Source organism: Mirounga leonina, unplaced genomic scaffold, assembly GCF_011800145.1.
Source record: "Mirounga leonina isolate KUSES-001 unplaced genomic scaffold, KU_Mleo_1.0 Mir_127, whole genome shotgun sequence".
Taxonomy (NCBI): Eukaryota; Metazoa; Chordata; class Mammalia; order Carnivora; family Phocidae; genus Mirounga; species Mirounga leonina.
The window spans coordinates 40,662-57,296 of record NW_023270316.1 but is presented as its reverse complement, the minus strand read 5'-3'; the positions used below and the strand labels follow the sequence as shown (position 1 = coordinate 57,296).

Genomic DNA, 16,635 nt, shown 5'->3' with positions numbered 1-16,635 from the left:
TCTCTTGTCTGTCCGTTTTTTCTGTTTTAGTAGGTGTTTAGCATTTCATGACACCTAAGATTATCTGGTTCACTTTTTCTATTTTGTCACTGCTTACTCCCCTTCCCCGCCCCCCATGGCCACCACTGCCTCAGCTAGAATGTCCTGTGAATGCCTTCATTGTGGGCACTTGTCTCTCATTCACAACTATATTCCTAGCACCTGACACAGAGTCTTTTTTTCCCCCGGTTCCTGGCACGTAGCTCCTAAAATCCTTGCAGGCTCTGGAGTGGTAAGAGTGTCTATATGCCAGTGAGGTGACAGGTGGCTAAGGCCATGGGTAGCTTCAGGCATCTGAAATGGGGACAGTTTTGTGCAATCTGACATTAATTCCAGCTAGCTAGTGTCAAAACCGAATGGATTTGTAGGACACCCAGTCTGTGTTGGAGGTTTGGAGAAGTGGTGTTGGAAAGGACACCACACATTTGGTTTCAGAAGTATTGCAAGTAAAAACAGTTCAGAGGTGCACAAAATTATTTGTTGGGTGGATGGGTGGAAACACAAACTATTATACTTCCCTGTGGTTTACTTTTATTACCAGCATATATTACCTTTTTAATTAAAAAATATGTTGGGACACCTGGGTGGCTGAGTCGGTTGAGTGTCTGCCTTTGGCTCAGGTCACGTTCCCAGGGTCCTAGAACGAGCCCCAAGTACCTGCTCCCTGCTCAACGGGGAGCCTGCTTCTCCCTCTGTCTCTGCCTGCCATTCCCCCCTCCTTGTATGTGTGCTCTCTGTCAAATAAATAAATAAGACCTTAAAACATAAATGTCAATAGATATCTGAAAGGAATTGTTTAAATTCACAGACCCCACAGGCAGAATAAGAGTATGTAAGGTAACATAGTGCACACCTGTGATGAGAAGCAACTTTTCATACTCAGTCTTATATTTTATCTGTTTCATTCTTAAATTAACTCATATAGTTGAAATGTATCTGTGTATAATTTTGCTATAGTACAATTTAAAATTGGTTCACTTTTATAAGTTAGAAAAAATTCTCAGAAGTATACCTTCTACTTTTGTTTTATAAACTGACTTACCTGTGGCACTTGAATTTCAAAGAGTAAACTGTGCAGAGAATGGTGGTGGGGGGGGAAGGCCCAAATTTGAAGACAGCAACTTGCTCAGGCTGATTCAAGAAAGAGTAAGATGTGTTTTCAAAAAGTTTATTCTAAAAGTCATCAATATAAAGCAACATTTTATTTTATTTTGTTTTGTTTTTAATTTTTTATTTATTTATTTGACAGACAGAGACACAGCGAGAGAGGGAACACAAGCAAGGGGAGTGGGAGAGGGAGAAGCAGGCTTCCCGTGGAGCAGGGAGCCTGATGGAGGGCTTGATCCCAGGACCCCGGGACCATGACCTGAACTGAAGGCAGATGCCTAACGACTGAGCCACCCAGGCGCCCCATAAAGCAACATTTTAAACAATATATTTTTACATATTACAAAAGCAGTACTTCTTCATTTTAGAGAAAACCAGAACTTGGTGACAAAAGGAAAGAAGATCATTTCAGTTCCACCACCTGAAAATCATCACTATTAACAGTGTCGCCAGTCTTTTAGATGATTTTCTCTGTGTGTAAACATATAGAGACCAGGTCATTTATTCGTCAGTAAGAACATTTCATCGGGCACCTAGGTGGCTCAGTTGTTAGGTGTCTGCCTTCAGCTCAGGTCATGATCCCAGGGTCCTGGGATCGAGGCCCGCATCCGGCTCTCTGCTCAGTGGGGAGCCTGCTTCTCCCTCTCCCACTACCCCTGCTTGTGTTCCTTCTCTCACTTTGTCTCTCTCTGGAAAAAAAAAAAAAAATCTCATCACATCAACTGTTCTAAGTCGTTCATAACTATCGTCTTTCATGGACTGAATGTTCCCCTTGGTATTTAACCAAAAACCTGGTTGCTACACCTTTCCTTACATTTTTTGCTATCCAAACATTTGTGCTCAATGTTGTTTTATATTTTTAATTTATTATTAAACAACTTCATTTATAAAATCCTCCAAAAGTGATATTTTACTGATACTATAATTTCTTAGCTTCTTAAGAAACCAGAAAAGGGGGAGGAACCAACTGAGAAGCCAAAAGAAAGAGGAGAGGAAGTGGATCTTGGAGATGGAAAACGGGAGCCCTGTGCTAGCTGTGCTGTCCTGAAGCCCACGCCCTTGGAGGGCTTGCTAGAGGAGCCCAGGGAAAAGTAAGCCCACGCTTTTGTTGCTTTGACCACATGAAGGATCACAGAAGTGGCGTGAGCCAAGCTACTCATGCTGTTTGACAAAGTCCCCCAAGTATGGGGGACGATCCTGAAAACAGGAGACTCCACAGCTGGCTCCTGCTATTCTCTTTCATTTTGTTTATGGCAATCTGTATAATTGTGGGAATATTTCTGGGCTGGCTCCTGCTATTCTTTTTCATTTTATTTATGGCAGTCTTTATAATTGTGGGAATATTTCTGGGGTTTCATGATAAAGTGACTACTCACCTTAGTTATGCCTATCTAAGCAATCATAATGAAATTAATTCCATGAAGAATTAGTTTCTATAGAACAAAATAACAAAACGGTCACGCTCTGTCTAGCACCTTTCTCTTTGCGTACTGTTTTTTAGTTTTAGCGAAAGCCAATAAGCAGAAATCAATAAAGGTCATGTTAATCATTACAAAGGAAAAATGAAAGAAGGCTATGGCTGTAATCCAGAAAATGATCTAAGATTTGGAAAAACAAAAATATCCTAACATATAAATAAAGTTCCTCCGAGGCTGTCAGGAGGAGATGCTTGCAGCCTGATCCTGTGTCTGTGTCTCCTCATTCGCTGACGCCGTCCTTTCCTACGAGAGACCCACCCCAGCTGGAGCTAGACTCCGGCACAGAAGGATCTGTCAGTACTAGTTAGTGCTTGTATTTCATACTGCTGGTGGAAATCAGGGATTTTACCACGATATGCTTGTCCAAATCTTTATTTTCTCCTTGGTCATGCTAGGAACTTAGCTCCTTTCATCTGAATCCTCAAGTCTGTCTTCCAACCAGGGACATGTGCTTCTGCTGGTTCCTTAGCTATGCTTGTCCTGGCCTCTTCCTTTGGATTCCTGTTATCGCCCTTTAGGTCTTCAGGATCTCCTTCGCAGTCTCGTGTCCAAGTGCTAGGCTTCCTTTGTTGGCGTTATCCCTGTGGCCCTTCCGTGGAATTTGACCAGCAGCTGCGGATCCTGGTGTTCCACTAGCCCTGCCTGTTTCAGGCTAGGGGTCCTTGAGCATGTACTTCTCTGCCTGCTTGTGACATGCTGCTTATGAAAGGAGCTCAAGCAGGGCTTCTGTGGGAATGGAACAGACAAGGTCTCTGCACAGGGGCCAGAGAGACCCGCCAGAACCTTGTCAGGTGGGAGCCCCTCCCTCCTGCCCCTGAGCTTCATCAAGGTTTGGTCATCTCCACACAGTCGGTGGGGAGTATCTAGGCTTCTTGTTCCCCTGGCCCAGGGCTCCTGCCCATGCACTGCATCAGGACACCCCTGGAGCTTCCTGGAGCCCGGGGCTGCTCTGCTTCTGAGGTGTCTGGAAGTGAATTTACGTTTGCAGGCAAGATGGCAGGGTCATGGGATTAGGCTGCCGTTTGCCCAGAAACAGCAATCTGAATGACTTCTTACTGTCTGTCTTCCACACAGAGTTGTGATTTAAAAAAAAAAAAAAAAGGGACACCTGGGTGGCTCAGTTGGTTAAGCGACTGCCTTCCGCTCAGGTCATGATCCTGGAGTCCCAGGATCGAGTCCCGCATCGGGCTCCCTGCTCGGCGGGGAGTCTGCTTCTCCCTCTGACCCTCCTCCCGCTCATGCTCTCTCTATCTCATTCTATCTCTCTCAAATAAATAAATAAAATCTTAAAAAAAAAAAAAGTTTCCCTCTTTTTTGGGGTTCTGGTTTATTGGTTTGTTTATAAAATTAATTTATGCATGATTATGAAATCTGTGATCTGTTAGCACTGTGGTTTCTGTTAGAGGTATTTGTATTATTGCTTATGATACGACAGTGCCTTTTGTCATGTTTCTGGCATGAATTCACACTTTGCTTATAGATCTTTTTCTCCCCACCAATCCTGCTGCTTCTGTTTTGTGGGGAAACCACAGACAGCATGTGAGGACTTTTACATGTGGGTTGTGAAGGAAAAGACTTTTAAGAACCAAAGGAGCTAAGCAGCCACGTATTTATTTATTACGCATTTATCAGTTTAATACATGTAGGAACATTATACAAATAAAAATTATACAATAAAAATTTCAATTAATTTTAGCTACACTTGAAGCAGAAACTAAGCCATCAGTATCAGCTCTGTGTCATGATGGACATGGACCTGGGCCACTAGGAAAGTCACATGAGCACTTTGGTCTCCTGTACTTTATCTGTAAAGGGGGGAGTTATATTTGCTTTGGGGGGTTACTGAGAATTAGAAAACTAAGTATATATGCTTATTATGTATGTCATTCAGGTTTAACAGTAGATACTGTCGTTACTGTTGTCGATTCATCTTTCAACAATTTTTTCTTGAATGCCTGTGCTGTGCCCATTACGTGCATGCCTGCAGTGCGCTGATGAGCAGACTTAGGTATTCCCTGCGTCTTCTGGAACTTGCAGTCTGGATGGGAAGATAGGTACTCGACAAGCAGTATACCTAAGGTTACTGAGAATTTGTACTGAATCACAGGTCGCAGAATGACATTGATAAAGAGAAAAGGGAGATGGAGAGAAGATTTCGAGAAAAAGAGCCTGAAACACAAAGATGCCACATGGATGACAGCAGAAAGCACAGAGCTCATTGTGAGTTTGACAAGTTTTCAAGGAGAAAAGAAGAGCTGAAATGGGGGAAAGGAGTCCCCTCAGACAGAGGGAAGAAGGGGAGCCAGGACAGTGGCATCCCTGTGGAGGCAGCAGAGTGGCCTGGGAGAGAGCACAGGAGTGAAGGTGGCCCAGCACCCAAAGCGGAGCGCCCAGGAAACAAGGTTCTTCTATTCATTCATTCATCAACCCTGAAAGTATAAACTACACCTCTGCAGGCTTATACCTGCTTTGCCAAACAGAAGTTACTTTGTTTAGCCAAAACAGAGAAATCTACATTGGGTGTCTTGATATTTCGGATCACACACTCTGACAGTGGGAAGTCCACCCCCACTGGTCCTGCACTCTTAGGGAGGCACCGCCCGAGAGCTTGCATTTCATGATACTCTGTGGAGCTTTCTCTTACATTACCAGTAACATACTGATTATTAGGAGATAGTCAAATGGCTCATAAATAACCTGTCAGATCTGCACAGTCGACACAGGGTTGGAATTGCCCATTTAGACCAAAAAAAAAAAATGGCTTTTTTTTTTTTCCCCAAGAGTTTGATGTTAATTTTTATTCAGATCACTGTGTTGCGGAGAAGCAGTATTAATGGGGTCCTGTCCCTTCCAGGGCCAGGCCCCGGCCCCATGGTGCCAGCCAGCCCCCCACCGCCCGGCCACCCGATGACCGAGGGGACCAAGGCTCCCCGGGCTGCAGTCCACACCGTCCTGCCACCCCATCCCTGACCTCAGCAGACACACTGTCCTCTGTCTGCTTGATTTTGTCATTTCAGGGGTGCTTTAGAAGTGGAAGCACACAGTGTGTGACCCGAGATTGGCTTTCTCACTCAGCAGAATTCCCTTCAGATCCACCCAAGGTGTTGCTGGTATCAGTGATGTGAATTTTTAAAATGTTTCCAGTAAAGGCAAGGCAGAGCTACCGGCAAGAGGGGAGCCTTCTTATCTGTAGCCTTGACTAACCACATCTGTGTTATTCAGAGGTTTCTATAGTTACCTTAACCTCAGGTACAGCAGGCACAGCCATGGGTTTTCTTGGTGGGGGTTGTTTCATGAACACTTGTGTTTCAGCTGCCTTTTGATGTAGCGACAGTGAGTGATGTGTATTTACACAGCTTTAGGTGTTGGGACTCCTCTCAATTAACTGTGACGCTCTGGGGGTAGTAAGGTGCCTTGTGCGTAACGGCACCTTTTGTATGAGGCCTGGCTGGTTACAGTGTCCTTACACCGTCTGTACACACCAGTGTTGCCCTGGTGAAAAGCAGGACCGTGAGTGTTGGCCTCAGGCAGGAAGTGGCATGGGAGCCCTGCACCCCTGTGTGCACAGGGATTCAGACCCACAGTGCCTGCCCAGCCCTTTCCCACTCTCTTCACTGGCCAGGCTTCCGCTAAGGAAGAGGGCATGCCAATAAATGCCCTGGTGGTGACTGTGGGGCCTGGGAGTGGGTAAAGGTGAGTTGGTGAGTCCTGCAGAAACATACCATGCGGGATGTGCCAGGGCCCCCAGGTGGCCAAGGAAGGGGTGCAGGTGCAGGAGGCTCCCCTGAGCCAGGGGTTGGTTGGTCCCCCTCTCCTTCAGGGCAGAGCTGGCTGGCTTCCCACTGTTGCTCCTGGTCCTTAACCTTCAGAATCCCTTGGTCCTTCACTGGCCTCACCATCCTAGTGTCCTTAAGCAGTTCAGTAGTAGTTTACACACTTTATTCAAGCATTGTTGCGTTCTTCCACCTCTGAGAGTTTAATCAGATGAAGGGGACAGGTCAGGAATAACCCACATGGAAAGTGCTCATTACACATCTTATTAGCTATTTGGTTCATGACCCTGAAAAGCCACCTCTGAGGGGCTATGCCTTGCTTTGTCTTAGGCTGCATGTTTACCCTACCTGGTGAGTTGGAGGGGCTGAGATGTGTGTATAAGTCTTCATCTCTCCACCTGGGAGGGGAATGCCATGGTTCTGCTGGCTCTGGGGGTGTTCTGGGTTTGAGCGTAACATTTTCCCAGATACTAATTTTACCTTCTTTCAAGTTATTTTAAATGTTAACTGTCTTCCTTTTCATGGCTTTTTTTTTTGGCCTCAAAATGCCTGGTTTCTGTGATAGTGCTGAAAAGGGCAGATTTTTAGCTGTAAGACTAATTTGCTTTAGATAATGAGGATCATCAGACTCTGGAAGTAGAGACTTTTGCTCCCTCCTGTATTGCCAGCCTTTGGAAGGGTAACCCACCCCTCTGTCCCGGCAGGATCAGCCGGTCTTGCAGCTGTACCAGCCAGGAGCTCGCATCCGAGCTCGAGAAACTGCCGGGGGGATCTCTGTGGAGGGCCGTGATGGAAGCAGGGGTGAGGCTGAAGATTCAGGACGGTCCGGTTCCCAGCAGAGTGAAGAGGCAGGGTGAGTCAGCGTGCACGTTTGATGGAAAGCTCCCATTCAGCATTTTGTGGGTTAGAGAGGGTGTTCCAGAAATGTATCAATTAGCCTAGAGTATAACCTGCAAGGTGCATTTACTCCTTTTAAAGAAATCAGAAACTAGAAATATACGTGTGTCATAGAAACATCTAGAAACCATTCTTAAGAAGCAGCCTGTTAAAAAATTGAAAAGTTGTCATAGATTTTACTGTTTTTAGTATGAACTAGTATATACTGTTTAGCCAAAACAGAACAAGTAACCTCTTTGAAAAGTAGAAACATATGATTAAAACAGGGAAGAAAATTAGTATTATACCAGTGTGGACTCTGAAGCACTTTGAGACATGTTGTAGGAATAACCTGTACTTTGAGTCCTACACATGTGTGAGTAAGTGATCTTTCGGGATTCGGATCACGCGCGTGTATGAGCTGTAGTTTAAAAGAGGGAAGGGAGCAGCTCTCACGCCATTATAAGCTGGTGATCCAGACACCTGTGCTCTCGTGAGCATTCTGACGTCTCTGTGCTGCAGCTGCTAGGACGGGAGCCTTACCACTGTGGGAAGTTCTACAGCTTTAAGTATTGCCCCTTCAGCAGTTGGCCACTGACTTTTTTCCCAGTCTTTTGATGGATGCGCTGCTCATGGTGTATAACCACTGTTATGTAAGGGCTGCAGAGATAACATAAGGGCATCATTTGGGGACAGGGATAACAGGTACAGCATCGGGGGTTTTCCTTTTTGCATTCTGAGGCGGTTTTATTTTTCAAGGATTTAATGGAGCATTCTGTAATTATGCATTCACAGTATTTTTTAATGTTAGTGAAATTGTTAAACATTAATGTATTTTTGGCACTATGCTTTGGACCACATATTAAATAATTTTAGTTGCTGTGGATTTGAAGTCCAGGTTACGGTACTTTTCCTATATCAAATTTTACATAATAAAATATTGCTTTTCAAAATGTAGCTTTAATTACCTGAGTATTTTATTGATTATTCCTTACTAAATATGAAATGTTTATCAAAAAAACTGTGAATTTGGGACACCTGGGTGGCTCATTCAGTTAAGTGTCCTGTCTGCTCAGATCATGATCTTGGGGTCCTGGTATTGAGCCCCACATCGGGCTCCCTGGTCAGCGGGGAGGCTGTTTCTCTGTCCTCCCACCCTGCCTGTGCTCTCTCTCCCTATCTCTGTCTCTCTCGGGAGGGGGCAAGATGGCAGAAGAGTAGGGGACTCTGATTCAACCAGTCCGCTGAATTTTAGCTGGATATCTACCAGACCATTCTGAACAGCCATGAAATCAGCCTGAGATGTAGGAATATATATATCTGGATCTCCACAAGCACGGTTTCGAGGGTGCATCTTGCTTGGATTGTGGTTGATATTTAGGACTCTGTACTTGTATTCCCTCAACCACCCCTCAACAGAATGACTAGGAGGAGGAACTCCCAACAAAGAAAAGAACCTATCTCTCTCTCTCTCAAATAAATAAATAAAATCTTTAAAAAAGAAAAAACAAACCTGAGAATTACTCATTTATCATTAAAGATGTTTGACTGTTGGACATATAGTCCGCCCATGGCATTGCTGTGCTCTTGCTCTTGACTCTGGAACTCCAAGAATTTGGCAGGGGAGGGGTGAGAAGGACTTGCTGTGATTTAGCGAGGTCCATGTGACCCAGCACAGCCAGACCTGATGGAAAAGGGGTAGGTAGTAACTATTTTAGACTTTGCAGACTCTCTGGTCTCTGTTACAACTTGTAAACTGTGCCATTAGGCAATACATAATGAATGGGCAGGGCTGTGTTCCAATCAAATTTTATTTATAAAAACATGCAGCAGGCCATATTTGGCCTGTGGACCGTAGTTTGCTGACTCCTACTTAGATCAGACTGGATCTCACTGTGTTCTCACTGCTCATTTGGGCTTTGACTGAGATGACTGAAGACTCGAACATAATACCTGAAACCATAAAATTCCTAGAAGGAAACAGAGGATTCGATCCTTGTCACCAGTCTTGGTGATAATTTTTTGTATATGACATGAAAAGGAAAGGCAATAAAAGTAAAAATAAACAAATGAAACTACATTGGACTAAAAAGTTTCACACGAAGGGAACCCATTTGAAAAATGAAAAGGCAGCGTATGGAAAGAAAAAAATATCTTCACACAGCATACCTAATAAGGGGTTAATATCCAAAATATGTGAGGAACTCATACAACCCAACAGCAAAAAAACCCAAATTACCCAATAAGAAAAGGGGGCAAAAGACCCGAATAGACATTTTTCCACAGTGGACATCACAGATGGCTAACAGGTACATGAAAAGGTGCTCAACACCGCTATCAGAGAAATACAAATCAAAACCCCAAGGAGATACCACCTCACACCTGTCAGAGTGGTTGAAATCAGAAAGACGAGAGCAAGTCTTGGCAAGGATGTGAAGGAGGAGAACCCTTGTGCATCGTGGGTGGGCATGCCAAGCGGTAGAGCCACTATGGAAGGCCAGTGTGGCAGTTCCTCAAGAAATTGAAAGTAGAGCTACCGTATGACCCAGCAGTGCCGCTGTGGGCATAGGTCCAAAGGGAGCGGAATCGTCTGTTCACATGTTCGTCCCAGCATTATTCACAGTGGCCACGGTATGGAAACAACCTTAGTGTCCACGGTGGAGGGTGTTTATGCAGCCTCATGAAAGGAAACCCTGCCATTTTCAACAACGTGGATGAACTTGGAGGACATTGTGCTAAGTGAAGTAAGCCAGACAAAAAAAGACGAATACTGTATATGTACAGTGTGGGAAAAAAAATCAAACTCCTAGAAACAGAGTAAAATGGTGGCCGCCAGGACTAGGGTGTGAGGGAAATAGGGAGAGGTTAGTGAAAGTCACAGGTTATTCAGTTAAAAGATTAAGGTCAAGGATCTTATGTATAAGGTAGTGACTGTAGGTGATAACATTGTATCGTATAATTGGAATTTGCTAAGAGAGAATTTTCTCAGCCCCCAAAAAAGTAAATGTGTGAGGTGATGCTGTAACACAGTGTGAATCCTTTCATAATGTATACATTTTATAAGTCAGTATGTTGTACACTTTCAATGTTAAAATTTGTCAGGTATACCTCAGTAAAGCTAGAAAATAACTAAGTAGAAAGTAGTTACACCCTTTGAAAGGTTCCTGAGATCTGCCCCCAGGGCTTTCCAGAAGTCACTTCGAGATTACTGATTTAAAATAATAATACATTGTATAATGGGTTACCTTGGTATAAAACACTTCCATATACACTTCCCAGTTTCGACTTAGACTCATTTGTAAGATTGGTTGGGCAGGACATACATGATCTCCCTTTTATAAAACTAGGAAGCAGGTTTAGAGATGTCTAGCACCTGTTGCTGGCAAAGTCAAGCTGCTTTCATATTTGTAAAGTTTTTATTACTAATTAGCCAGAAAAAAAGGTTTCTGAGATTATCACATGTCTAAGAAATGGTAGAAATGTTAGGAAAGAATATTATTCACATGGACGTACCCCTTGGGAGTTGCAGTCCACATCTCAGGGAGGGACTGCAGTGCCCAGTGTGACCGAGGGGTGGCGTGGGGCTGGCCACCTGTTGGATTGCCTTCTATATTTGCTTTGCAAAACTTTCTTTTTTGTTAAAGATTTTATTTATTTATTTGACAGAGAGAGACAGCGAGAGAGGGAACACAAGCAGGGGGAGTGCGAGAGGGAGAAGCAGGCCTCCCGCAAGCAGGGAGCCGGATGTGAGGCTCGATCCCAGGACCCTGGGATCATGACCTGAGCCCGAGGCAGACGCTTAACTAACCCTAACTGAGCCACCCAGGCGCCCCCCGACCTTTTTTTTTTTTCCTATTGTTTCTCATTTTAGATCCCAGTCAGGTTTTATTCAGCTATCTAATAATTTTAATAATTATATTTAAACGTGAACATAGCAAAGCAGAACATTAACTATCAGTATTCTAATGGATCTCAGTCTTGCTAGTAAATTATAAACACCAGCTGACTGAAGTAATTCCTCAAATCTGACATGAAATAGGCACTTTGAAGAATCTCATTTACATCTTTGGAAACAAGTTTTCACGTGCTTGATTATAGTGCTTACCGAGTGATCGTCTGCCATTTCATGAGTCAAATGACAGTGAGACCCTTGGGAGGTGAGGCAGCTCATGGGGCAACAGGTTCTCTGACCAGATCTCCACAAGGACAGCAGGGTGTGTGGCTGTGGCCTGGCGGCCCCTTTGACCACAGTCCTTCTGCATATGTAGAGGACCTGGATAGTGAAGAGCGTGAGCTTCTTCACATCACACCATGAGAAATGATCTTTTATGTTTGCCTCTGTCATGGAATTCTCATTTGTATCTGTCTTCTAAACTCTGATGAAAAGAGAGATAATTATCTCCACTTTAAGTAGATTTGTTTTCTATTCTCTTCTTCCTATCTTTAAAATTAAGGACATGTCAGAGATTAAAGTGGAGAATTAAGTAGGTATTTGATCTATTTGATCTGTGTTAATAGCAAAAGAGAAATGAGAGAAAATAAGTTTATTTTCAGAACAGTATTCAGAGTCAAGAGGATTTTTTTAAGCAAATTAGCCTACTTAAATCCACCAGTTAATTGCTTCAACCCAGTCCCAGCTATAGCAAGGTCTAATGATAGTAATTGTCATATGAAAATTCAGTTTTAAATCTTTATTTTTAAAATTTTGTCACTTCAGTGAAGTTTAGAAAAATGCTGTCTTCTCTGTGTGAGCTTCTGTTGGGGCTGCATTTTGGTGGAAAGCTAATAGCTTCTTGTAAGTGCTCCTCCTCATCGTTGTATCAAAAGCATGTTTATCGCGTAATGTTTTAAATTTCTCCCAAAATTCTTCATTGTTACACATCTAAAGGAAAAAATAATTACATTAATAACTTTGTATCACAAAGCAATAAAAGATGTCTGTCCCATAGAGAAATGGCATTTTTCAACAATAATAGCATTTTTAGTAGAACAATTTAAATTATTGTCATGGTAGAAATTACTGTCATGTCAAGGTGCCAAACTGAGAGCTTTGTGCCTACATGTAATTACCCGGTTACACTCGCATAAAGTAGCCATTTCCTACATCACTGGGACCATACTTTTCTGAACCAAAAAGTAGAGCAACTGATTTGACACTCTGGGGTGTGAGGGGCAATGTAGGAGATGTTTGGGTACCAGACTGTGAGGGGCAATGTAGGAGATGTTTGGGTACCAAACTGTTGGCATTTCTTGGATGTCTTCACAGATGGTAGAAACCATGATATTCAGACTCAAGCCTTCTATGAACTGAACTTTGTCCCCACAGAGTTCACATGTTGAAGCCCTAACCCTACCCCCGCACCCCCACCCGTGTGGCTGTATCTGGAACGAAGAAGTAATCAATGTTAAATGGGGTCATAAGGATGGGGCTCCGTTCTGATAGGATTAGTGTTCTTGTAAGAGGAGATACCAGAAGGTGCCCGTCTGCAAGCCAGGGAGTCCTGGCACCTTGATCTTGGACTTCCAACTTCTAGAACTGTGAGAAATAAGTATCTGTGTCTGAAGCTGCCCATCTGTGGTATTTTGTTAATGGTGGTGGAGCTGACTGAGACAGGCCTGTCCCAGGAAACCCGAGGATTGAGAAGGAACCTAGTGGTGGCTCCCCTCTCCTGGATCATCCCAACAAGATTTGGTCATTCCTGTGTTATAAAGAAATTCCTCAGGCAAAATTGCCACATCAAAACATAAAATGGAAATATCCTCACAGCCAGCATTTGAACTCCTAACACTACATCCTACAGACGGTAAGCACACCAGCTGTCCCTACCTACGCCCTGCCGTAAGAGGAGAAATGGGAGATGGCTGGCTGGCAGAATAATGACGCTGAAATGTCCACAATGTGTTACAAAGTTAGAAGTGCATGATGTGCTATAGTAGTTTAAACACATTGGATGTTTGTATGTGCTGGAAAATGTCTGAAAAGATGTGTACCAATGTGGAAGTATAGGGTCGGTTAATCTACCACAAAGGAAGCAAGAATACTCAGTGGGGAAAAGATGATCTCCCCAATGAATGGTGCTGGGTTCTGGACAGCTGCAGGCAGAAAAATGAAACCGGACCACTTTCTTACACCACACACAGAAATAAACTCCAAATGGATTAAAGACCTAACTGTGAGACCTGAAACCATAAAACTCCTCTAAAACATAGGCAGTAATCTCGTAGAAATCAGCTTTAGCAACGTATTTGTGGATGCGTCTCCTCAGGCAAGGGAAACAGAAGCAAAAATAAACTCTTGGGATTACACCAAAATGAAAAGCTTCTGCACAGCAAAGGAAACCACCAACAAAACAAAAAGGCAACCTACAGAACAGGAGAAGATACTTGGCAAATGACATATCTGATGAGGGGTTAATATCCAAAATACATAAAGAATTATATAAACAGTTCTGAAAAAAACCAAACAATTTCATTAATAATTGGTCAGAAGACCTGAGGAGACATTTTCCCAAAGATACAGATGGTCAAAAGATACTTGAAAAGGGGACACCTGGGTGGCTCAGTTGGTTAAGCGTCTGCCTTTGGCTTGGGTCGTGATCCCAGGGTCCTGGGATCGAGCCCCACGTTGTGGTCCCTGCTTAGCGGGGAGCGTGCTTCTCCCTCTGCCTCTGCTGCTCCCCCTGCTGGTGCTCTCTCTCTGACAAATAAAATCTTTAAAAGAAAATACATGAAGGGGCGCCTGGGTGGCTCAGTCGTTAAGCATCTGCCTTTGGCTCCGGTCGTGATCCCGGGGTCCTGGGATTGAGCTGCGCATCGGGCTCCCTGCTCCGCGGGGAGTCTGCTTCTCCCTCTCCCACTCCCCCTGCTTGTGTTCCCTCTCTCGCTGTGTCTCTGTCAAATAAATAAAATCTTAAAAAAAAAAAAAATACATGAAAAGATGCACAACCTCACCAATCATCAGGGAAATGCAAATTAAGACCTCAATGAGAGATCACCTCATCCTATTCAGAATGGCTAGAATCAAAAAGACGAGATAACAAGTGTTGGAGAGGATGTGGAGAAGAGGGGACCCTCGTGTACCATTGGTGGGAGTGTAAATTGGTGCAGCCACTATGGAATATGGTACAGAAGTTCCTGAAAAAATAAAAAATGGAAATGCCATATGATTCAGTAATTCCACTGCTGGTTATTTTACCAAAGAAGACGAAAACACTAATTTGAAAAGATACATGTACCCCTGTGTTTATTGTAGCATTATTTACAATAGCCAGGATATGGAAGCAGCTCAAGTGTCCATCCATGAATGGATAAAGATGTGATATAGGGGCGCCTGGGTGGCTCAGTCATTAAGTGTCTGCCTTCGGCTCAGGTCATGATCCCAGGGTCCTGGGATCGAGCACCACATCGGGCTCCCTGCTTGGTGGGAAGCCTGCTTCTCCCTCTCCCACTCCCCCTGCTTGTGTTCCCTCTCTCGCTGTGTCTCTATCTGCCAAATAAATAAAATCTTAAAAAAAAAAAAAAAAGATGTGATACACAGGCGCACACACACACACACACACGCACATGATGGAATATTACTCAGGCACCAAAATGGAATGAGATCTTGCCATTTGCAACAGCATGGATGGACCTAGAGGGTATTATGCTAAGTGAAATAAGTCAGAGAAAAAGCAAATGATTTCACTTATATGTACAGTCTAAAAAAACAAAACAAACAGAAACAGACTCCTAAGTACAGAGAACAAACCAGTGGTCGCCAGAGGGGAGAGGGGGCTGGGGGGCTGGGCAAAATGGGTGAAGGAGGTTAAGAAGTACAAATACAAAAATACTCAAACTTTTAGGAAAAATACAGGAAATATACCACAATTTAATAGTAATTGCAGGTAGGATTAAGATGATTTTTAGTTGTTTTCTAATTTTTAAATAATGATTATGTACAAAAATAGATTTTCATTGCTTCTCATTCCAAATGAATTCAAAACTTATTACCAAATATATACAAATACCTGAAATAATATATGTAAAATGAGGAATTTGAAAACTAATTCTTTCCCTCGGGGTCTTTGTTAAATTGCCAAGTTTCTCATTGAAGGACACTGGTGAAAACACCATTTAGGGATTTCCATGCAATTTCTTTTTCTGTTTTTAGTTCAAGTAGAAACTATATTAGTATTGTTTTTTAACATTTTTTTCAATATGTGTGTTAACACCATTAACCTTGACATGCAGCATGATCTATTCCTTTTGCTAGAATAGGTTTGCCTATGACACTTGCTGACCTTCTGTTTTACAAATAACCACTTTATCATTTTCTCTGTTGTGCTACTTTTTCCTCTTGAGCAGTAACTTAACCAGTTTCTTAGGCTGTAAGTAAAACATATTTTATCATTGCCCAGATCCAGTGTTCGTCATCATATGAAGTTAAAGTTTTCTAAATCATGCCCTTTTTCTTTGAAATTCTGTGTCATATTTATCAGTAAAAAATACACCTATGTATTTTTTAAGGCCTTACCTTTTGGGATTTTTTTTGCAGGTTTTCAACAGCTGTCCAGTATCATCCAAATCAAGAAAAGAGAAGATCTGTAGGACTATGTTGTCAGGCATGCCAACTAACAAATCAAATTTTCCCTGACAGAAATTCAAAGAATAATCCAATACTTCTTTCCCAAACACTTTCCACATCTGACCTAAATATCAGTGAGAGAGACAGACAGACCAGGTTATGACAGGCCAACTCGATCCCACTCACTCTCAAAAGAAGTCACTTGATTTTAAAAGTTCCTGGGCTTCTTCACAAAGGGAATAAAGCCATATTCCCATTGAAGAGATGGTCACATTAAGGAATTCCAACTTTGCTTCATTGAATTGATAGACTGTCACCGTTACGACATTCTTCACGTTTAGTCTGACAGCAGCTCTTTGAAGAGGCAGTTTTATCACTCTGGGACGTGTATTCATTCATTCATCACATCTGCACTGAACGCCTGTGTGGGAAGGTGGCACTTTTGTAGGCGTCCAGCCTACAGCAGTGAGCAAAGTAGACTGCCCCTGACTTCCCAGGGCTCACACCCTTCCTTAAACACACAAGGAGCAGAAACCCCAAAAAGGCAGGGTCTTTCTCAAGTCTTCCAGGTCATAAATGGCAGAACCGGATCCCCTAGATCCATCAGGAACTCTTCACCTGAAATCCACGTTGAGTGGCCATCCACGGGCTCCCTAGCTTAGTCTCACCATGCTAGCTATAAGCAGGTCATACAATTTTTTCTTCTGTGGACTGGTCTGTAGTCTCTGTTAAGCTTTTGCCAGATCCTCAAAGGAACAACTTTTTAAAAAATTTAAGTCTCCTCCATTAGGCTATCCGT

General features: G+C 43.1%; 1 protein-coding gene across 10 annotated transcripts in view; it reads left to right on the top strand.

The window, feature by feature from the left end:
- UPF3A (UPF3A regulator of nonsense mediated mRNA decay) overlaps positions 1 to 8,213 on the top strand; it is a 22,597-nt gene extending 14,384 nt beyond the window's left edge. For 5 of the 10 annotated variants that reach the window (XM_035002987.1, XM_035002983.1, XM_035002986.1 and 2 more), the window contains 3 exons: positions 2,080 to 2,237; positions 4,732 to 5,026; positions 7,102 to 8,213. In XM_035002987.1, coding sequence (XP_034858878.1) covers positions 2,080 to 2,237; positions 4,732 to 5,026; positions 7,102 to 7,254 — 606 coding nt within the window. In that variant the 3' untranslated portion in view covers positions 7,255 to 8,213. Of the gene's footprint in view, positions 1 to 2,079; positions 2,238 to 3,142; positions 3,715 to 4,611; positions 4,703 to 4,731; positions 5,027 to 7,101 lie in introns of those variants that run through there. The other 5 variants (XM_035002989.1, XM_035002990.1, XM_035002988.1 and 2 more) reach the window with 5 other exon arrangements.
- Positions 8,214 to 16,635: the final 8,422 nt, after the last annotated feature.